General features: G+C 35.2%; 1 protein-coding gene across 1 annotated transcript in view; it reads right to left on the minus strand.

Annotated features, from left to right (window-relative positions):
• Positions 1-2495: 2495 nt before the first annotated feature.
• The window catches only part of rims3 (regulating synaptic membrane exocytosis 3), an 86396-nt gene continuing 63541 nt past the window's right edge, over positions 2496-25350 (minus strand). Inside the window, exons 3-7 of the mRNA XM_051136421.1 lie at positions 15523-15664; positions 14937-15049; positions 12846-12947; positions 12611-12750; positions 2496-9424 (exon numbers count right to left, since the gene is read on the minus strand). Coding sequence (XP_050992378.1) covers positions 9212-9424; positions 12611-12750; positions 12846-12947; positions 14937-15049; positions 15523-15664 — 710 coding nt within the window. The 3' untranslated portion in view covers positions 2496-9211. The remainder of the gene's footprint in view (positions 9425-12610; positions 12751-12845; positions 12948-14936; positions 15050-15522; positions 15665-25350) is intronic.

Raw genomic sequence — 25350 nt, forward strand, 5'->3', positions numbered from 1 at the left:
AATATTGTGGTTACTAAGTAGTTTTACTTATACCTACTTGTTTATTTATTTAATCTGATTACATATAACGTGATTATTTAATTATATATTATTTGTATTTGTTAAATAATATTTAAACACATAATACAAATAATTATATAACAAAACGTTTGTTTAGGATTGTATTAGCCTAGTAAAACTAAGCTTATTTTTACATATATTTATGCATATCTTTAAATTATTTTACTTTTTTGCTTGGACATGTTACAATATTAAAAACATTTACAGCCAATAGACTGTGGTGGTCCAGGCATGTCCGCCCACATGTTAACACCTCCGTCAATTATGTAAAAGAGACATTAATGAGAAATGGCCATTTACATCTTCTATAGCCGATGTGCTTCATATATAGGCCACCAACTACACGACAGACATTCATTATCGCTTCAGATGTTCTCCGAGATGCAGCGAGAGCGCGCAGACATGCTGGTCAGAAGAAAATACAAGAGATACTCCAAACAGAAAATGACATACCTGGGCCTGATAGCGTATGTCATTCAAAACGCACCTCAGAAGAAATTAACGTTTTACGAGGTAAGTTAAACTTTAATGCAGGACTGTTTTGGCTCCAAATTCTGATAGCGGGCTAATGTAGGGTACTATATTTTTTTGGCGGAGGAATTGTTTTCTGTGATTTCTAATTTACTGCAATTTCTAATGTATTGAACATTGTTGTTTTTTATTATTTCGTAAAAGCAAAGCACTTTCTTCGGTGGTTTCTAAAACATATATCATTTATAAAACATATAAAGCAAAATCCGAAGTCTAGGCTATTACAATATTTTGGTTTGACTCTAATTTAACTTGCGTTTTCTCTCATCAGTTAATGAATGCAGTGACGATATTTGTGGATGGTGACAGAAAAGGCCTTGAGAATAATATCAGAGTCTGTTTATCATCAAACAACTGCTTTGTAAAGGTACACAATTCTTCTTCTTTCTCTTCTTCTTCTTCTTCTTCTTCTTTATATTGTTATTAATAAATGCTTTGTCTTCATATTTACAGGTGCCTATAAATCCAGAGTGCCCAAATGCAAAACGCAACTTTTGGAAAGTGGATGACAGTAAAATCACCCCCAAAATACTGCGGCGACACTTCAGTGGTTTGCGCAACGTCTTCCCTGACTTCTATGAAAACATTGAAATTCCCTCTGTGAAGAATGTGACGGAAAACAGGGCGACCTGCAAACGCCCCGAGGTAGAACAGAAGTTTACCAGCCCGTTTTCCATTGAGTCACTTTTGCAGCGGGAAAGCAGCCCCCCCGTGAGGCACACACCTGCACTTTGTGCAACACGGAATTTGGAAAACGCATCTGTGGGCATTGCAAATGGAGATCGCGGTTTGGGGTCCAAGAGGAGAACATGGAACTGGCCCCATCAGACATCATACAGCAGTTTTAGCAGACCGTATTCACACATTTCATTTCCTATATACAGTTTAGGCTACATGAATGATGGCTGTAGTCCCTCCAGTGAACCCTTCAAGAGGATGTGCTCAGTCTCTGAACTGCCCTATTGTACAGCGCCTGAGAGCATTAGGCATTTCAGGCAGTTCACTCCAAATGCTGTGGCCTATATGTAAAACTGCACTTAACATACTCTTAGCTTTCTTAGTGTACATATTTCATCTTTCTGATTTACTCTGTATTGTTGAAAATATCTTGCGACTCCTTATTTGCCAAATAAAATGATGCAATTTGTTTTTAAACTCAAGTATGTTGAGTGGTGTGGGTGAGCAGGTGACATTTTTCTTCTAAGTATAAACCTATATGTGACCCTGGACCACAAAACCAGTCTTATGTTGCAGAGGTATATTTGTAGCAATAGCCAAAAATACATTGGATCGGTCAAATTTATCGATTTGTCTTTATGCCAAAAATCATTAGGATATTAAGTAAAGATCATGTTTGAAGATATTTTGTAAATTTCCCACCGTAAATATTTCAAAGCTTAATTTTTGATTAGTAATATGCATTGCTATGAACTTCATTTAGACAACTTTAAAGGTGATTTTCTCAATATTTAGATTTTTTTTGCACCACCAGATTCCAGATCCACATCATCTGAAAGCCAAATAAATACACTTTCCATTGAGGTATGGTTTGTTAGGACAGGACAATATTTGGTCAAGATACAACTATTTGAAAATCTGGAATCTGAAGGTGCAAAAAATCTAAATATTGAGAAAATCGCCTTTAAAGTTGTCCAAATAAAGTTCTTAGCAATGCGTATTACTAATCAAAAATATATTTATGGTATGAAATTTACAAAATATCTTCATGGAACACAATCTAATGATTTTTGGCATGAAATATGACCCATACTATGTATTATTGGCTATTGCTACACATATACTTGTTCTGCTTATGGGTGGTTTTGTGGTCCAGGGTCACATGGACCAAGGATAAAATTAAAACCCATTTATTTACACAGATTTCCAATAAGACACAAAGACGATATGATTCAAATAAAATTTATTGACCTCCAGCTTCCAGCAGTCAATATGCATGCAGATACAGGCTTCAGTCAAAATGATTTTTTTGTCAAAATTTCCCAACCTTTTCTTACAAAACTGCGTGCACCTTAAATAATCAGTTCTGCAGCGTACAAACCACAAAAATACCAGTTTTACATTATCAAATACTGCACATAGAAAACATTTACAAAGCACAAGTATAAAATTACAGCTTCCCCGTACTGCTCTTTACCATTCTGTTATCCTAAACAGCAGCGCACTGTCAGCTCAAATCATTTTCTAAAAGTTTTGGGGGCTACTCTTGCTCTGATAAATCTTTGATCGTGCTCTCTCAAAGTGCAAGACTTAAACCGAAGTGGGTTACATACAGTGGATCCAACTGGGCACCGTTTTCAAAGTAGCTACATTTCTTGTGAAAGGTGAAAACCTCGGTCTGAGAAGGTGAGTGTGTCCTAACAGTGTCTTGTGCTGTTCACAATGTCATGAATAATATGAATGGCTGATTTATGGTGACAACAAAGGAGCTGCTAACAGCTTTGCTACATGGACGAGAAAACAGACTACAAATGACCGTCTTTGCATTTGTAAAATAAATTGCCAATGACAGTCTTTTAAGTCCGACCCAAAAGTGGAATAAATTCAAGGTTGTAATTAGATAATACGAATAAAATAAACTACATATTATTTTCTTGAATTCAATGTCTTACGTAAGTGTAATCACAAAAAATAGAGCTTAGTTTTAAGACATCACATGGCTCTTTGAGAAAATAAACACAAACATGCTGCAAAGAAAATACAATGCTTACTTTCTCCAGATCATTTTACAAATCTCAATCATGTAAATGACTAAAAACAGGCATGCACTTAATGTTATATCTCACCTATAAGCACAACTGATATCTAGGAAAACTGAATGCTCAAATCAATAGAGAGAGCAAACAGATTAAATTAGATACCAGGGATGTTGTGCTCATGTAAGCCTTTAAACATCAACACATACCGGTAAAGATGTTATTCTGTCACTCTGTAAACCAAATATGCTTTATAATACAGTAAGATTAAATATTTAATACGTACATTCAAGTTAGAGATACTTTAGTATCACTAATGATATCAAAGCAAAACACCCAAGGCTTTTCAGTAACATTTCTAAGCCTTATAATAATCTCTCAAGTAAGGCAATAAACAAGCCATCGCCTTTCATCCAACAAACCACTCTATAAGATAACTCATTTTACAAAAATAAGATAAAAGCTTGATATCTCCTCATTAATCTTTATATTTGTTCACAAACTTAACAAAAACAGCATTAGGGGTTCATAAAAAGACTTCACATGGGTTTCAAAGAGTAGTTCACTCAAAAAACGAACATTTGCTGAAATTGTATTCACCCTCAGGCCATCCAGGATGTAGATGAGTTTGTTTCTTTATCAGAACAGATTTGGATAAGTTTAGCACATCACTTGAGCTCACCAGTGGATCTTCTGCAGTGAATGGGTGCCGTCAGACTAAGAGTCCAAACGCCACATCAATTTACATCTTGTGAAGCTGAAAGCTGCATGTTTGTATCATTAAGATGATTTTTAACTTCAAACCATTGCTTCCAGCTAAAATGCGAGCGTTCTTCATCTCACCTGATTAAGGAGAGAAATATGCACAGATCAAGCACTGTTTACAGTGAAAACAGTCCAGAATTACTAACTTACAAGCAAGGATAATGGACTAAGTTAAAATGCCTTAATGATAAGTTTGTTTCTTAGAAACAAACAGCTTTTCACTTCACAAGATGTTAATTGATGGACTGGAGTTTCTTGTGGATTACTGTGATGTTTTATCAGCTGTTTGGACTCTCACTCTGACGGCACCCATTCACCTCAGAGGATCCATTTGTGAGCAAATCTGTTGTGATGAAGAAACAAACTAATTTACATCTTGGATGGCCTGAAAGGTGAGTACATTTTCATTTTGGGTGAACTATTCCTTTAAAAGGCCCAGAAAGATATAAAGGGATTACATTCCTATTTGAAATTAAAGCAATCTGTCAACATTTATAGAATTTATATACATCATACAGTACCTGACGAAGCAAAATCTCATAATATAAATGTCCAGATTCACACATCATTCTCAGTTTTACAATCTACTGTTCATTTCTGAATGCAAATAAAAAAGTAAGCATGAATACCAGGTTGACCACATCCAGCTGTTTCCGCTATGAGCCCATACAGAAACGCTCTGTCAGGTTTATTCAGCTTACATCATGTTGATATTGATATCTGTATTCTCAGTGTATTAAGATCATTCCCCAGTCAAGCTGGTGTCACCTACTTACACTCACACATAAACTGCGCATGCCATAAAACTGCCAGAAAAAGACTCCTCAGACTTCACCAAGTATGAACTGAAAAGCATGAAGTGGTCTCGCATATAAAAGCGTGACGTAGTTCAACACCAAGCATTTAAACCAACCAGATGCCAGCCACTTTTCTGGTATCTTATTCAGAAATTACAACATCATACTTAGGGATTTGTATTTACAGATTATCAACACATCACAGAAGCATTTGATAGCTGTATCTGATTACTGTCAGAACAAAACAGATCTGCTCGTTCTCATTCCATGATAAAATATCAAAACGCATCCAAACCGCAGAAATCCGGACGCTGCAAATCTAATTTTTTTTGTTATTTTTTGTCAATTTTGCATTTGGTTTAGCTATGAACTGCAACAAACTACATCCATCCACTACACCTGAAAAAATAGAGCAGTACAGTACAAATATTCATGCATTCAGACTCTTTTCATTTTGCAAAAATGCAAGACCAGTAAGATTTTGTAACTACTTCATTGTACAGTAAAGGGACATGTATATTATCCCAAATTCCCAAGTACGTAAAATTACATAGAAAAAATATCAATATCTAATAGTCATTTCATATGTGTTTACCAAGGACAAACATTCAGCTGCAAATACAATTTGTTTTCAGTACAGTAATACAATTTCATTTTAAGTTACAATTAAGAAGTCATTTTTTGTTCCTAATTTAATGTACAGACATTTGTCTGTTAGTGGAAAAGAGAAAGGTGCAACACAATCAAACTTGTGCAAATACAAAAGAAGCGAGACATGTATGTGAAAGGTAGCAGAAACTCATTTTGTATGCTTAAAGGCAAAACCTCCGAGCTTGAACAGTAAAATATTCTAAATATGTCAATTGTGAGATGACTGGCATGGGTAAAATGCAACATTTTGCAGTTTCAGATGAAAATAAGAAAGTGTAAAGACCTGTTTTTTTGGTGCAACTTTACTTTAGAAACAATTAAAATGCAAATTTTAGTGTGCATGACTTTTAGCAATAAAACTTGAAATTGTCCTTAAAGATTCTTTGTGAAGCAAAACATCTAAATGAACAGAGAAAAGATTTCTAATCAAATAATGACCAAATGTTCCTCAGGACCTAAAGATAAATCTCTGTATGCAAACATGACCATTCATTGTAATAAATAAGCGTTTTATAGAATCTACATTTTCCCAGATGCATTGAAATGGTGTGCATGTAAAGTTTGAGGAATGGCCTAGGACAGTGTTTCTCAACTTGCGGGTTGCAGAGTGTACAGTCAAAAAAACAGCATCAACAATAGCCCGTAATTAAATGTAAACTAAATGTTTTTCTGATGCAAGATTTTTATTTTGAAAGACGTGTGTGGAAGCGGAGTGTTGACATTTCTGGACTGCGCGCTATCCCGATTCAGTATCAGCGGTCAGATGAGATTTTGTGAGGCTTAATGTCAGCGTCATTATTCTATCGTTATTTTCGTAAATTGTTACGAAATAAAAAAGTCTCTCACCTTAGAAAACGATCTATCCTGTCTTGTCAGATGTTATTAAGGTTTTGCATTTACGTCACGATTTCAGTTACCCGGATTCGCGGCCATACTGGCGATACTCCGATATAAACAACATCATGGATTTCAAGGTTAATGTACTACTGAATATGTCGTTCTGCTAATTTATGCTGTCTAAACCATGGAAAAAACTGCTAAATCATCTAGAGAAGGACTTAGTAAGCAGGAAAGGGCGAAATATTTTGGCAAACTAAAGTTAATTAGTGGTAAAGATACGTATGAGCAGTATTAATTAAGATATTAGCCTAATATTTCACCTACCTGACCAGAAATGATAAGAGCAACACAAATGTGGTCAAGATTCTTGCCTTGGAAATCCTGATTTAGTTTGGCCAAACGCCTTTTGTTCCTCAGACAGTTTTTTGCACTCTTCTCCTTGATTTGTTATAACTTTTGGCAGTCTGTAGTACTCCAGATGTTTTTCCTAGTCCGACCGATTAGTACAGCCCAAAACGTGACAATAATTGACCATTTTCAGCAGCAATAATCAGCAAAATATGCAAGTTTTGTTCGGTTCAGTGGAATTGTTGACATTTCTGTGCTGCCAATATGGCCGATTGATGATGCGTAGTGAAAACACTCTGTATTATATCTCCTAAAAAAGTGGGTTTGATGACCATTTGAAAATGTAAGTCCAATGGCCAAACCAGTTGAGAAAAACTGGCGTAGGATAATTTATAAAACAATAAAGACAAAAAGAGATTTTGAAAGTATGGAATGTGAGGCACACTTTCTTATAAACATCCAGAGAAATGCTCATATATTTTGTGCTGTACATCTTGATTGGAGTAGCAGTGACATTTGCAGATAGAAAAAACGGCATGTACAAAACACAATACGAAAGTACTTCAAAGGCTGATGAAAATGATAAATCGGATGAAACGGTATGCTGACGGTCTCATAATCTGCCTGTAAAAGCAGATCTATCAACACCAGCATGATGCAAACCAGAGAATTAGAGAGTTTGTGCGTTTCCATCAAAGAGAGTTTGAACAGATTAAATTCTAAACATTTCTTATGGCAAATGATCCATATGGGAATTTAGAAATGAATACTGTTTTGTTTCTTACTGACGATGTCACATATGAATCTGGAGTAGATTTGATGTGAATAAAATGATGGTACAGAGTTACTGTGATATGTAAGATACCTTCTCCGGCTCTGATATATTCAGAGGAGCTAAGAAAACAAATCTAGGAGGCTGACAGGAGTGGAATGAATACTTAGTTTTTTTACCTACAGTGCTGCTTTTTTCCCACAAGTCTCCATAACACCGAAGATCAACTGAAGAAACCATCTCAGCTTCAGAGACGAAGCTAAAGAAGACTGCTGATTGGACAGGAATAGTCACAATGGTGAAGTTCAAAGACCAAAACAAGTGTCCAGGAGTTTACAGAATACCATTTGTTGTGGGCTTCAAGATCCTGTTGAGAGAGCGACCCCATCACCAGTCCTCATATTGTTGCGTGCGTGTGTGTGTTTTGTTCAGCGTGACCTCCTGAGAGTTACAGGAAATGGGAAAGGCCTTTAACAGTTCCAAATGCTGGTAGAAAGAAACCCAAAACTACTTGAGGCGGTAAAGTCTAGTGCGGCTCCAACTTCCCAGAAATCTTCGCTACTTGCTGCAAGAAAAGTTTTCTCGCTTGTTTGGCGTATCCCACAATGCAGCTGTGTATGAGGGTTGCTGGTTTAACAGGACAGTTGGTTCTCCTTCGGAGGGTTCGTACGTCTGCAGCTCGGTGCAGACGGTGTTGTTCAGACAAAACGTGAGATTGAAACATTAGCAAAATAAATAACCTACCGTCTATAAGTCTACGTAATTTTAAAGGCAAGCTTAAAATAGCACTTTACATATTTTGCTCAACAAGGGTTGCTAGTTAACGTGCAGAATGCAGTCGATTAATACATAAACACAAATATCGATCTATATATTTATTTATTCAGCTCTCCGAAAACGAAAAAAAATAATACGCTACTTTATGCGACAGAAATCGTGTGCATTTCTAATAAATAACCTGACATGTGGAGTAAAACCCTGCCCTTTAAAAGTTTAATTGTGTATGTAGTCTAGAGGTGCGATCACATTTAACGTTACTCTGCGAAATTTCTCAGGCGAATTCTCGTCATTCCATGTGACGCAGATTTTGTCGAAATTGCAGCGCCAAAAGTTGCTCGGTTTGAAAGCGACTTCGGAAAATTTCGCCTAAATTTCACTAATGTGACCGCACCTTACGAGTTTTTCTAACACGTTTTTGTTTTTTGCATTTCATCTAAGTCACTGACTCTGCTACATATCCATACTCTATAATATAGCACTACAGATAATAAGAATTGCTTTGGTTTTTAAAAAATAAAACTTTGTTCGGGTTTGGCATAGAGAAATGACTGACCCTTGAGGGTCTGGGAACTACTAGTCTTGGAGAACCCATTCTGCTTCCTGTGTGACGTGACGTCAACACGAATGCTACATTGTCAGGAATATTTTTATTAAATGCCCCTGTGGACAATGGATCTGCATGTAACTAGCCATGACTGATTCAGATTCTTGACTATCCTACGGCTGCATGTTGCTGGTTACACCCATATCCATCTGCGAGGGTGTGTGTGTGTTATGTCACGCCTGATTTGTATCCAGCTCTTAATATCTGAATCAGTAAAGAGCAGCGTTCCAGCTCCGTGCGAGTTGGCTGTGTGTTCATGCGTTTGGGGTTGGTGGCGGGGTATATTGAACAAAGATACAAACATAGAGATAGAGAAGACGGGCGAATTTAGAAGGGGACGTGGATTTGTCTAGGTGCACGAGGGGCTGGTGGCGCTCTCGAGTGAGGACTGGGACAGTCGGCGTGTTAGGGGGCCGATGCTGGGGTCCGCCAGAGAGGAGGTGGGAAAGAGCTTGTACCAGCCGCCCACCATTGATGACAGGTCGAGATCATCCAGGAGGATCTGAGCCATTCCCATGAAACACTTGCTGTCCATGCGGCCGTAATCGCCCCACACGATCACCTGGGTTAAAGGTCATAAACGAAAGGTCAGCATGTGGAGATGTTTAATACACAGCAGCCACAAATATACTGTAACATTTGTACTTGACTAATTAGAGTTTGTAATGCAATGACATTCATACATTTTAAAGTGTGTGTAAAATTTTAGACACTTTCTGTCTTCATTTTGAACAGTATAATTTATTATTTAAATTTTATTGAAATCTTTTGCTAGAAAAGAGTAAATAAAATAAATTTTCCAAATAATACTTTCAGTAAGGAAGTGTCAAAATAGTGATAGTAAATGCAATTATAATGTTACAAAACATTCTAAATGTAGATAAATAAATAAATAAATAAATAAATAAATAAATAAATGCTGTTCTGTTCTTCTATTCAAAAAGTCCTGAAAACAATGTCACAAAATTATGAAGCTGCACAACTGTTTTTAACATTGATAATAATCAGAAATGCTTCTTGAGCAGCAAATCAGCATATTAGAATGATTTCTGAAGGATCATGTGAAAACTAGAGTAATGATGCTGAAAATTCAAATTATATTGTAAAATATATTGAAATAGAAAATAGATATTTTAAATTGTAATAATATTTCACAATATTACAGTTTTACTGTATTTTTAATCATAAGAGCCCTTCAAAAACAATAAAAAATTTAGTGACTCAAAACTTTTGAACTGTACTACGTCTTTAAAAAATTGCAAATTTAAAACATTTTAAGAATTTTATTGTAAATACTAAAAATAATTTAAGATAAATTTTGTAATCAAACAAAAGACAAAAATAATATATATTAAACAATAATGTATTGCTAAATTAATAATAATGTTAAATAGAAACTTTTTAATACCATATAAACCACTGGTAATTAGATCTAGATTTGTTTAGAATATATATATATATATATATATATATATATATATATATATATTGTCTTTCATAGCTACTATTTTAAAATTGCGTAAATGGGGTGTTTATCATAAATAACAATAAATCATAATAAAAGCTCTGTTATACTACACTTTTTAAGGCTGTACTGAATATGAATTGTGTAAACCATAAAAGAGAAACAGTAATATCTCAGCTAGTGTTGTGTTGAAGCGACTTCTCATAGGATAAGAACACACAGCCTCATGAATAATTATGAGACACCAACGCGTCATTGAAGTACTGTAGTCCGTTGCCACGTCACAAACTGTGACGTCAACACAATGTAGATTTTAAACCCCGAAGATGAAAATAGAGCAAAAAAGTTCCAGTTAACCAGTTTTCTCCAACATTTAAAATTAACAGATGCTAAGGTTGTCATCTATGATGTGCAACACAAACACCTCTGCTCAAATCTCAGAAAAAGTAGTCCGGGGTGTCATGACCCTTTAAGGACATATAAAGTTTTAAAAATCTTTGTTGATGTTGATAGTGTTTAAATTAGTGCTGTCTATCGTTTCAAAAAGATTAACTAAATAATCTGACTTTTTTTTCTAAAATTAATCGTGATTAATCCTACCTTGTCTTTCATAGCTACTATTTTAAGATTGCTTAAATGCGGTGTTTATCATAAATAACAATAAATCATAATAAAAGCTCTGTTATACTACACTTTTTAAGGCTGTACTGAATATGAATTGTGTAAACCATAAAAGAGAAAACAGTAATATCTCAGCTAGTGTTGTCAAAATTAGCATGTTAACTCAAGTGACTAATTTTTCCAGTTTAATGGTGTTAAAAATATTTTGCAATGTTCAGCGGTGGCAGCTCTTAAAGTGATAGCAGCCAAATAAGTTAATAACCCAGCTGCTGTGATGTCTGTTAATCAAAGAACAAAAGAAAAAAGAGGAAATCAGTAACTTTTGTAGCTTTAAGGATTCATCTGTATTTAATTTAGTATTAAGTGTTTGATAACTTTATTAATTTTTTGTATATTTCCTACTTTCTGAAGGGCACAGGTAAATAATGTGTTAGATATGTGAAGATAGCTCTCAATTATACTGTAATGTTTAATGGTTATAGTCAATAAATAAATACTAGGAAAATAATATTTCCTAGTGACATTAGTAATACTGGTATGAGTGATACTCACCTTCAGTCATAAAAAACTGTAACAAATATAAAAAAAAAATATACTGCCTTTATCTTTTTTCTACAGTTATTTGAAGATTGAATGTGAAATTATTGCAATATAAGAGTATATTTAAAAACTTTAAAGTTAGGTGGGATTAATCACGATTAATTTTAGAAAAAAAAGTCAGATTATTTAGTTAATCTTTTTGAAACGATAGACAGCACTAATTTAAACACTATCAACATCAACAAAGATTTTTAAAACTTTATATGTCCTTAAAGGGTCATGACACCCCGGACTACTTTTTCTGAGATTTGAGCAGAGGTGTTTGTGTTGCACATCATAGATGACAACCTTAGCATCTGTTAATTTTAAATGTTGGAGAAAACTGGTTAACTGGAACTTTTTGCTCTATTTTCATCTTCGGGGTTTAAAATCTACATTGTGTTGACGTCACAGTTTGTGACGTGGCAACGGACTACAGTACTTCGATGACGCCTCGGTGTCTCATAATTATTCATGAGGCTGCTCGTTCTTATCCTATGAGAAGATGCTTCGCCTAATTATTCACGACAGCACGTGTTGATTTGCTATGACAGACGCTTCAAACTGTGAGATTGCATATATTAACTGAGAAAAACGTTCATGGATGGAAGGAGAGTGTTTGTTTTTGTTTGCTTTGTAAGAGTTCGGCACAAACCCGATTCATTCATAAAGTGAGTGTAATAGAGGTTTTTACAACTCCTTGACGCAACCCATCAAAAGGATTATAAATGCCGCAAAATAAGCCTTAAAAAGTTAATAGAGGTGCAACAGCGCGTTCATATGTTTTCGCTGCAGAGTGCAAATGCCTGTGCACTTATTTGTGTTGTTAACTCAATGGGAGTTAAATGAAACTGTCTGAACCGCCTAAAAGTTGACTCTCTCCCCTCTCTCCCCTCCGCAGCGCACCATGCCCACTTTTGCAGCATTTTTCAAAACTGTGGTGAGAACTAACCAGTGCTGAAACGGGGGTTTCATGACCCTTTAAATACTTTTTTGGTACCGCTGTATATTTAGACATTAGTATGTTGTTTTCTGAAGAATGTATTTGTGAAGGATAACTGGAGTGATTTTGCCTCATAATACCTGTAGCACTTTCCCCTGCGGGCTCTCATCAAACATCAGGGATTGCTGGAAGGTTGGATCCAGGGTTTTCTTCACCACTTTGGTTTTCTTCTTAGCGAGACACATTCCATTCTCCAGGACATAAACCTTTATATATGTTGCTGATACAGAAGAAAACATAAAATGATGAAACAGTGATCTAACAGGTAATGTAAATAAAACAACACAACTCAATCATGGTTTAACAGTGGGTTACCTGGAATGTTCTTTGAGCCTGGTTTAGGGGTCAGACCTCGGGCTTGCGTGATCTCGACCTCTAACTGACCTCCTCTATCCACCACACCAATGTAAACATCACCTACACAGAGAAAACCACAGCTTATGGAAAAATTCTTGCAATGGGATGAAACCAACAGCAGGTGGAGACAAAGAACAAGATACAACCTCCACTTCTGAGAGTTTCTGCTTTGATATTTGAACATACGCTCTGACAAATAAAGGTGCTTTACACAGCGATGCCATAGAAGAACCATTTTTGGTTCCACAAAGAACCTTTCTGTCAAAGGTTCTTCAAAGAACCATCTCTTTCTTACCTTTTTATAATCTGAAGAACCTTCTTTTGCCACAAAGAACCTTTTTCAGTTCTTCAGATGTTAAAGGTTCTTTATGGAACCGTTTAGACAAAAAGGTTCTTCTATGGCATCCTGAAGCACCTTTATTTTTAAGAGTGTAAAAGTGGGAATTAGACATATTTAGACATAATTAGACTAATTCAGTCACCATGAGCCCAGGAAAGGTTTACATTTATCAGATCTGGTTATTATGCAGAAAAATTGATTGACAATCTGCTGAGTGCGACAGAATGATACAGAATAGCACAGTAAAATGCTATTTCTACAGTTTATAGTATGTATACCGTGCTGCAAATTTACTGTACACACAAAACACCAATGCAAAGTTCAATATACAAGTTCAAAATTCAAAAAATCTATTTGGACAATTCCATTATATTAATACAGTACATTGTGCCCTTTTTTCTAAATTATTTAGAGTGTACTACATTTGCAAGCATATACCCCATGTAGTAGTGTGCTCAACTTGACTGTCTATTTCTAAATTGATGAATAAAGTGATTTTTAAAACTTTTTTAATATTTGCCAGTCTAATCAATTCATGGGCCAAGATATTTTAATGTGCAATTAGAACAAAAATGCAAAATAACCCTTTTTTATTTATAGGACTGTAATATAATAATGAACTGAATCGTTTCTGAACTTTAATGTTTGTTAATTGCAATTAAATAAAATGCATTTAGCTGAATTTTTAAGCACTCCTGATCCACATAAATAAGACGTAAGTGTCTTTATATAATTTCGTAATTACTTCTGTTGTTAAAATATTGTCAAAGTGTACTGCTGAATATACTGACAAGCATTTATTATAAACTAAAATATACTTTAATGTAATTATATTTCTGTTGAAATCCCATGTATCTGAATATATTAGTAATTACACAAAAGTTGCAATTTAGTACATTTAAGGGGAGACACTGCAGGCAAAAACACTGTTTCTCATGCATCTATCAAGTTTTTGGGCTTTTTGGTTTTTCATAAAGTGTTTTTTTCAGACTAGTGGAAAGAAAATATTACAATACATATTTTTAAAAGGTGTTTTCTCAAAATGAGTTTTTTCTCCTACACTGAGGCATAAATTTCCACATCAGTAGCATGTACACACACCAAACTTTTTTATTTTATTTTATTTTATTTCTGTCTATATCCTGAAGGTTTTTATAGAGGGATTTGTTCGTACTGTATATAATTTGCTTGATTATATACAACATTTTATTCCCAAAAAATTGAAAATATATTGTTTTCTGTCTGTTCTAAGTATTTTCTTAATTATGGAGTGACAAAAATGAGATACCCAATATTCCCTCTATAAAAACATATGACTCTAATGTCAAAAAAAAAAAAAATTAAACAAGCATTTTGAAACTGACTTCATTCAGTGTTCAGATTTTTGTACTAGAAATGTATGCAAATTAGCGCATATATCATTAAATAATGACTAATTTGTATATTTAAACCTACAAAAAAATGTTTGCAATTATCAATGTAATCAATCAACTGGGTAAGTCAATAAATATTAGTTATTTTTTTTATTACCCTATTTACCTGCAGTGTCTCGCCTTAAAATATCTGTACTTAAATATGAACTTATTAAACTTAAGAATGCTAAATTATAAATTAAAAGCAATAAATAAAAATGCAAAATATCCCTTTTTTATTAACACGTTGGTGTTTTTTGTATTGAGTGTATTCTGGCCAGTATGCATGTGTCTTACCCATTGGCGGTGTGGCTAATGTCTGCCGCCCCACGATCTGAGCGGGACCAAGACCGTCCAGGAAGTCACTGAACTGGCTCTCGGGGCCAAGGCGAGTTGTGGGGAAGATGAACCTGAAATACACCCGGTGAGATGTGTGAAATGTGTGATCAATCAAACTCATCAATACAAAGCAGGTTTGTTTCTAACCAGTGCAATATACACTGCTACTTCATCATTTACTGTGACAGTACCTCATATTACACACAGATGAGTGGGTCTAATGGGATCTGTCAAGATTTGAGCATATTTAGGGCTGCAACTAACTATTATTTTGACAACCGATTAATCTGTGTATTCTTTTTTTGATTAATCAGTTAATAGGATGAAAAAAAATATTCCTTTTTTTAATTATTACTTATTATTTACACATTTTATTACTTAGTTGTTTGAAGTCCTGCACCATATTTGAATTGTGACATTATTTTCATGCCAGTTAGGTATGTTTATAAAATTTTGTCTTTAATTTTGAATTGTGGGTATGTTTTTGAGATCTAATGTATTCGGCTGCCGTGATTAAGTGTGTGAGATGGTGGGTCACACTCACGTCCCATCAGAGCTGTTGCTGTTGGTGCTGCCATCTGTTGAGTCCTTACTGCCCTGCCGTGTGACACGGTTCCTCATCTCTACAGCGATACCCGTCTCTGTGCTCCGCCGGATGGTGCTGCGCAGCTTCTTCGTTCCACCGTCTACACAAAAAACATAAGTATGTAACAACGGTCACCTTTCATGAATAGGGTAACAAACTCCTGGCCTGAAACTCCTTAAAACATGTATACACTCAGGTCAGGTTATAAGGTATACCTGTACAGCTGCTTGTTAACACAAATGTCAACCAATCACATGGCAGTAACTCAATGCTTTTAGGCATGTTCACATGGTCAGGATGATCAGCTGAAGTTCTTGACTCAATTTCAATCAAATAGAGCAGCTTTGGGATGTGGTAGAATGGAACATTCGCATCATGGATGTGTAACTATGTGATGCTGTTATGTCAATATGGACCAAAATCTGTAATTAATGTTTCCAGCAACTTGTTGAATCCATAGCATGAAAAATTAAGGCCGTTCTGAGTTTGGGGCCATTTTTTTCAAAAATAAAACTTTCTTTTCCTATAAATTAATTTATTTCTTGACTATTTTCCTAAAATAATATCTAGGTTAATAACTGTTCAAAACAATCACTTCAGAAAAATAAAAATTAAAATATTATAAAAATATAAAAAATTAAAATAAAAAAATATATATTTGTCCAATAAATCATTAAAATTTTGATTTTAAAAAAATATATATACAGACATACACATGCGCACACACACATACACACATATATAAACCTTTAAATGAAATTAAATAAAATATAAACAATATGAAACATGTTTTATTTCAACATTTGTCATTTAGTTTATCTGGATGTAAGGAAACTAAACTGATACAGAAGTAAAAAAAAAAAAAGAATAAAAAATACTGAAATAAAAAAAATAAAAAAGTGAATAGAAAAAAGGATTAAAAACAAAATGCAAAACTTTAAAATTACAGTGAAAACTGAAATATGAAAAAGTTATTCAAAATATGAAAAAAACATAAATATGCTTTATGAAAGCAATCAAAGTTTTAATTGATAGTCTAAATTATGTTAAATAATGGTGTCAATATGCAATGAAAACAATTTAAGCAATGAAGGAAATCATGCTGTAACAGGATTGGATGCAGAATGTGGGACATATCATACTTCGTAATTTAAATGAGTTAATACTTAAATGTTTTTAATGCTATGAATTAAATATCATTTCAATTGATTATATTAAAATTATAATATTGACTATAATACAACCAGAAAGGTCAAGACTGTTGTGCCTTTAATGCTTTAAAAAAGTCACAGACATTGACGTGTAATGGAAAGCAGCGCAGATATAAATTCCTAAAATGTAATGCCATGCAAAACCGCATTGCATGAACAGTGTTTATGAAAAAGACAGCTGAGCTTATATAGTCTGGTCATATTTCATACGAGCAGTCATTTAGTCGGGTACTAATATAAACTCATGTGTACCCATAGTCTGTGTGATTTCCAGCTGTTTACAGCTGCTGAAATGTAGCGGACATACTTTCCTGCCAAACAATCGATTCAGTCAAAGCAGAAGAGCATGATGATCACACAAATGCTTTTGCTTTTGTCGCCAAGCACCAAATATGGAAATCAGAAGAGATAAACCACATGAAAATAGTGGTTAAATCTGTAACAGGGCTCATCAAAAACACAGTAGGTGATGATAAACAACGCTAAATTTAACTTTCGAACTAAAACGCCTCATGTTTCATGTTCCCAGAGGCTACCGTGTGGAAGTCTCCCGGGAGTTACAAAGTGCTACATCCATTATCAAGTGCACACTAGGGTGGTCCCCATGCTGCTGAGCTCCAAAAGCGACAAAACAGTCAAAGTACTGGCCATCTGATGCCTACTGCACACAAAACCCCGAAAGCACTTGTAAAAACCACAAGCTCCGATCAGCCCGCTGGGAAACTAAATTGTGTTTACAGGGTACCGGTGGATATTATAAGTGCTATTTACCAGGTTCTTGGCTTCAGATCTTTCAAATTTGTAGGAGCAAGTTCACATGTCAAACTGTGCCGTTTTAGGCCAGAATGCAGGGTACAATGGGGCTAAAAGGGTAAAAAGGCACATTTGATATTATTCTTCTAAATCACCTGATGACACAAAAAATCCTGTAGAACTTTCCTAAACACCAGTGCATGTGAAAAACAGGGTTCCTACAGGGTTTGGAAAAGTATGGGGAAAAAAGGAGAGTATGGATAAATATTTGTGTTTCCAGACTTCTGCCCGTATTCAGTTTTTATAATAGAAAATTTAAGAATTTAATGAAAATGTAGTTACTGCACAAGAAGTGAGATTTAATGGCAGCTGTTTTGATTCTTTAGTGATTGTCAAATATGTACTTTTGTTTATGCAAAATGCATAAGCATTTCGGATTCTTCTCACAATATTTGTAGCACCACATAGCCTCAAGGACCTTTGCAAAAATTAAAAAAATATACATTTTATGTGCGTACGAGAAACCATTAAACTTGTAAAATGTACACTGAGCCACCTATTGTGCCATCAGCCCATTTCGTGGTGTGGTTTCTTGGCCTCCACAAAGTATGGGTTAAAGAAACCTAAGGCATTGAAATACTGTGTATTACCCTAATGAAAGCCAAATTTTAAAAACTTTTTACAGTACCGGTCTTTTTTATAGACCCTTGAACTTGGCAAATTTTATGTCATCAGCCTATTTCATTTCATGGTTTCTGCGCCGCCACAGAGGATGTATTAAATTGGACATTAGGCCTTGATATTAGAGGTAATACAATAAAAAAGCCAAATTTTGAGCAAGCAGATCTCTGTTCTCTTGTTTTATGCATAGTGACGCACAAAGGAATATAAAACTAGAAATTGTAATGCATAAGCATGCAAAAAAATTCCCATGTGCATGTGAATAGTTTCTCGAGGGCACAACGAAGTTTATTGTGTGCATGTAAAAGAAATCAATGAAGAAAAACCTGAGAAAATTTTAAAAAATTACAGATGACTGTACTTTATACCAAATATAAAGCTGAAAATAATGCTCTATGAACCATTTATGTTAAATATGGTATGAAAATCAACTGAAAGGTTTGGAATTTTGAGTCTGGAAAAGTATGGAATATTAAAATGGAAAATGTATAGGAACCCTGACAAAATCACTTAATTCTTGTTCAGTGGATTCTGCGCTGATTTGATATATATACATATATATACACACACACACACACACATATAACACACATATATAAACCTTTAACTGAAATTAAACATGTAGTGTAAATAATGAGAAAGGCAAACGCAGGTCTAAGCAGAAACTCAATGATAAAGATGCTCCGAAGACAACATGACACTGTGCAGTGCCAAGCTGTGGAAAAACAGCTTTGCATTGTCTTCCTTCTGATCCAAACATTAGGAAACAGTGGATGAACTTTATTTTTAATGAAGATCCATACCGCATCAGTAAGAACTTACAGTAAGTACATTGTTTACTTCATTTTACTGCGGATTTGTTTACAAACAATGCACAATTTGACGCAGGATTTTCAAATGGATTAAAACAAAATGACAATGCTGTGCCAACTATATTGGAAACAACAGTAATGTCGCACCACACAAGTGTGATTAACTGTTTTTATTATGTGATCACTATTGCTTTGTTATTGCAGATAGTTTGATATGTGAAGGATGTAGGCTGTCAAACATACACAATTGACCATATGCATGGATTACTTCCTTGTTTTAGACAAGCCAGCTCAGTCATTTCAGTCATATTATTGTGCGGTAATAAGAGTGTCCTTTGCTCGTTTTCTCCACATAATCCATTCACAATTCGAAGAAAAGTTTTGTTTGTCTAAGAGGACCAAACGTCCATGTATACCATTTCAAGAATAACAAACGCGAGTGTAAAACATTATGCGAGCAAATGCGCGAGTCATTGCTATGACTGACAGTAATAACCAAATGAAACATCTGACAAGGTGATGTCAAAAACAGAGCTGTGCATTAAATGATTCAGACTAAATTCAGAGTAACAAAACTCCAGCAGTAACAAATTTGTGTTGGTTGAATATAGGCTATTTAATAGCTTTTATAGTTCAAGATAAAACTTAAAAGATGTAGTTATTAAATTAAATATAAAATATTTAAAATTTATATCGATTCATACTGAATGCATTATTTAATTCTTATACCATTAATATTTAACTTATTTAATTATATATAATTATACTATATATAAGTACTTAAATAATTCACCCTTATAGTCTGTTTGTGGCTTATTTATTTATTTATTCATTCATTTTATTGACTTTCTGCATCTGCTATACAATATACTTAAGTGCTGTAAAAGTACAAAAATGTTTTATACTAGTAATTTTATAATAAATTGAAAAACCTAGGGAGTTGGCAGCTGCAGCCAGTGAGTGATCCTCTACTGCCATCTTCTGCTTGTACAAGTAATTTTCTATCATTTTTATGTTAAAAAGTCATTGTTTTCCGTGAAAAGACATGTTTTCATCTCCTCCTTTCCATGAATCTTTGAAGTGAATTTTACTGCACAGCTGTAGAGTTGAAAAATAATAAAGGCTTTGAAATATTACAAGATTTTAAAAATGTGTTTATGACTGTGAAGGAAAGTTATTGATTATCAAGAATACTATTAAGATGTCATTGAATAGAAGCATCGTTAATTACCTAACATTAGCCTAAACAGTTATGATATTGTTTAGCTGTCAGGATTTAAATGTACAAATAAATGTCTAGGTACTCTCCTGGGATTATGTTGTTACATAACATGAAACTGAACGTTCATGCCGCTATCATTATTTATGATGTTGCAGTTATTATTTTTCTCAGTTTTCTTTAAAAGTCTCCACTTATATATAGCACATATAAAATGAGCTTCACCGGAAGTTTATGAGCTGGCTTATCATTATGCAGAAGTTCTAAAGAACGCTCTGTGCATATGGTCAATTGTTAGCCAATCATGGTAGTGAGCATTTACTTTTGAGTCTATAATCCACCACACCTATTCAAACACAGCATTCTGATGAGGGGGTCAAAACAGGACAGAAAATAGCCTATTACTTCTGAATTATGATGTTTTTGACTTAAAAATCTTGATAACATTATAAGTAGACCTCAGAGAACAGTACAGCATAATAAAAAGGCAGTTCATGACCTCTTTAATTGTACACTATGGGAGCAGTGAAAAGCATTTTCCTTGAGATGTGCTTTCAGCCCTGTCAATACCAAAGCCCTGTTTCAGCCCTATAAGTCAAAGGTCTGGCTGTGTGAGACTCCGGGGTGTTTTTCTGTCAACCGTGCCTGTAATTCTTTCAGAGTCCATGAGTTTGTAGAATGATGGCAAGCGGCTCACAAACCTGGAAGATGCACAAGACAAGTGAACCCAGCAATCTGTTAGAGCCTGGCAATGACGGCCAAGCTGCTGACCTCACCATATAAAGTGAGAGAGCGGACGGGAGAGACAGAGAGGGAAACAGCCTGCAGATCAGCTGATAAAGAGAAAAACATGGCACTCCATTCTGTGCCAAAGATGACATCTCAGAGGTAATGTAAGGTGCAGAGCAACAGAGAGTGTTGATGACTTCATAATTACATCTAGGATCAGATAGGAGCCAAAAAGACAATGAGCCGCAGGACTAACGCTCTGATATATACACATACCACAGTACTGTTCTTAGTATTTAATACTACTAGGAATAGGGATTTGTTTTAGTGCTGATCCTTTGTACTTTCAAGTCATCAAAAAATCCTAAAAAAAATTATCAAAGCAGAATGTCACAATTAACCAATCAGATTCAAGTATTTCAGAGAATGCGAAATCAAAAGAGACATTTAGAAACAAGAGCCATAGAACTTATGGAGCTCCATATGAAATTAATGTCTACACAATGTAAATAAAATACAACTGGACTGCAAATGATGCTTTATGAATCACAACAGTGTTGTTTCTGCAGAAAAATATGTGCAGACAGACTGCAGAACTGCAAGTACTGAATTCCCAGCAGACACTTGCTTACTGTCATGAAGCTCACAGTCTTTAAAATAAAATAGCAAGAACGAGTGCGAGACACGGAGGGAACGAGAACAGCTTTCTAAAAATACAGAGAGAACATGCACAGTGTGGGCCACAGGAACACAGAGCAACAAGACCGCAGTCACCATTCACTGAGGTGTTCAATTAAAAAACAACTATGTGTGATTGTGGGAAGACAGATGATGATGATACTGCAGACGCTGTGGCAAGCAAATGTTTGGGAAATATTATACGTGACATTTCAGAACAGGCACTTTGTGGAAGAGAATAACTGCATGTTGTCGACTTATATAAACAGGTTATTTTACGATAACACCTGGCTGGCTGTGAGGTAGTAAAAGGGAATTGTATATTTAGTTGACACTGAGTTCAATGTCTCTGTTGAGCCCTCGGGCAGGACCGCATATGTGACAGTGCTGAATCCGTGTTTGCAGTGGAATAAAGTGGAATAGAGTTCAGAGATGTTGATTCTACAGGAAACAGAAACAGTCTGTGTGTTTGAGGTGTTTGTTTAAAGATGAAGAATAGTAATTAATTTCTACCAGTATGTCAATTATTTTTGCAAAACAGGTTGCCTAGCTATTCCTCCATCTGGCAGGGGCTGACCAAACATTAGTCCTGGCCCGAACTCACACTCTTGATTGTGTTGATTGGCTGGTCAGGATGTGTTTTTTTTTCCCTCAGAAGAAAATTAACAAAACTCAGAAATGACAAAGTCGTAAAAATATACCACACACTACATAACTCACATTGATGGAAGCCTGTTTCAGACGCTGAGTATAATAAGGTAATTGCGACTTCATAATCTCACAATTGTGATTTTAAATATTACTAATTATTTAAATCTAATAAAATGTGACTTATTCTCACAATTAAACTTTTAATCTTACAATGTAGCTTTATATCTCACATTTCGCCTTTATATTTTGCAATTGTGACTGTTTCTTGTAAACTGTAACTTATATTTCACATTTTATATCTTGTAGTTGCAATTTTATTTATGGTAATTGTGATTTTATTTCTCACATTGTCATTTAAAATCCCTATAAATAAAAACCCCGTTCTCAGATCAGGCCATTCTTAGATTCTTGGCAGAATTATGTTGTTCTGCACAGGCCCCTCCCATGATAGTTGATTGACACTGGTGATTTACCTTAGACCCGCCCTGAGTGAGCTGTAAACAGTCCGCCATTGTTTCAAGGCCAGAGCAGGAGTAGACAAGAATGTTACTCCTGACATCTGAGCTGGTGAAGATGCAGTAGATTATGTTTGCTTTTTAAGGAAATGCGCCCCCTGATCGACCTAAATGTGTTTATGTTCACGCCAATCGTTCATGATCCAGCTTCACTTACAGTAGAACCGAGTATAAGTTTTTTATGAATCTTTGCCAATCGCCTTTCTTAATAATGTGCTAGTTAGCAAGTATAGTGGCTAAAGTTTACAGCCAGAGAATGGCTTGTCACCCAACAGAAGAGAGGGGCGGGGTGAGCAGAGCTCATTAGCATTTAAAGGGACATGCACCGAAACGGGCTGCTGTGAAAAGAGCTGATTTTGACAAGGTAAAAACGGTGTTGTTTCACACTACCACTGGGAAATTTTAACCAAAGTATGTTATAGATTTTTCATTAAGACACTAAAGAACTTGTAAAAAATGGCCATCTGATGACCTCTTTAAAATCTCACAATTGTGAATTGTGATTATTTATATTTTTTATTTTGCAATTGCATCTTTGTTTCTAGTAATTGTTTTGAATTTATATTTATATAATTGAATTTATATTTTGCAAACTGTGACTTTGTTTCTCTTAATTGTAACTTTATATCTCACAATATGTCTTTAAATCTTTTTAAATCTACAAAATATGACTTAATTTGACTTTGTATCTCTGGACATTGTATTATGTGACTGCCACTTAAAATCTCATAATATGACTTTTAATCTAAAAGTAACCATAATTGTATAAATGTGACTTTAAAAGGGCCATCGGATACCCATTTTCCACAAGTTGATATGATTCTTTAGGGTCTTAATGAAAAGTCTATAACATGCTTTGATTCAAATTTCTCAGTGGCAGTGAAAAACAACACCCTTTTTACTTGTCAAAAAAATCTCTCATTAAATGCTAATGAGCTCTGCTTACTCTGCCCCTCTCTTCCGTGGGGTAACAAGCAGTTCTCTGAGACTGTTAACTTTAGCCGCATTTGTTGTGTAACTAACTTGCACATTATTAACAAATACAATTTGCAAAGATTCATAAAAAAACTTATCACTACTTCTGTAGGTGAAGCTGGATCACAAATGATTCACGCAAACATAGATGCATGTAGGTAGATGGCGGAATGTTCACAGATCACTCAGGTTGGGTCTGTGCTAAAACGCCAGTGTCAATCAACAATTGTAGGAGGGGCCTGTGAAAAACTATGTCATTCTGCCAAGAATCTGTGAACAGCTTGATCTGAGAAAGGGGTTATGATTTATGGGGTTAAAAAAAAAAACACTGGGTGGATTTTTATCATTATCATTACACTGCCAATACACATTTCAACATTGAATCACAAAAGTGAAATCTTTAAAACATGACTTTTTATCACACAATTTGACTTTTTATCTAGCAGTCGCAACTTTAAATCTCAAAAGGTGATTTAAAATTTCACAGTTGATTCTATTTTGATCTTATATTTCACAACTACAAAAATGTGACTTACAGTTACAACTTTATATCTCTCAGTCTGACTTTATTTCGTCTTTTAAACTTTATCTCACATTTCTTCCATTCACAACCACACATACACAGCTCTGTCTGAACCAACAATTATTCTAAACCTCTATGCCTATTATTCCTGGCCCATGTATAGAAAGCAACATATGCTGAGGGGTGAAAGCTTTCTCCGAGATGCTTATAAAACACATTTATATCCATCTATATATGGCTCTATCTACTGTCTATTTCTTCCCCCCTCAGTCCTTGTCATTCGACAGCTATTTCCTTGTAGCCAAACGCCTACTCTGCCTGTTTCACCCAGAAGCTTCTCGCTACTGATCCACAGTAAATACCAGAGCAGCGGGAGAGTCTGTCCTTTGGGACACTTTGATAAAATATTAAAGAGTGCAGCTCATACAGTGAGGGATGGGGGTTGGTTAGAACCAGGGTTAAGGGCAAGAGGTGCTAAAAAGATTCCAGTCCACGTGACAAAAAGAGCGCTCCAACTGTTTCTCAGAGCTAAATGACAGTACACGTGAGCTGATGCAGACAAACACGCCATGTTCACCTTCACACCAAACCTGTTTCCACCTGCGGCTACACTGAACAGCGCATCAACGTTGTCATGCGCGCAGCCGACCGCGTCTCTAAAAAAGAGAAGTGCCCTGTGAGCTGGAGACACATCCTTCTGTCTGGTATCTGTGGCAACAGGCTGCTCTCCCCAGACAGATATCATGGGGTACAGACATTTTAGATTAACTCGAGCTAAAAATACTGCCTTATCGCCCAACAGGACACAACTAATCAATGGCTGATATTTCAGGAAGATCTGAGCGTGGGTGGTCTGCGATGTGAAGCGGCCGCTGATGTGAAGGAGAATCTAATTAGGGGGCTTCCACAAAATAAACAGCTCATCATCTAAATATGTATCAGGAAATATATGACAGGAGCTTTTTCATAAGGGTGGACTGCTGAGAGAGTACTGTGATGATATGCTCACCTGAGGTACTTTGGTATGTTCAGAATTGCA

This window comes from Labeo rohita, chromosome 19 (assembly GCF_022985175.1).
Source record: "Labeo rohita strain BAU-BD-2019 chromosome 19, IGBB_LRoh.1.0, whole genome shotgun sequence".
NCBI classification, from domain to species: Eukaryota; Metazoa; Chordata; class Actinopteri; order Cypriniformes; family Cyprinidae; genus Labeo; species Labeo rohita.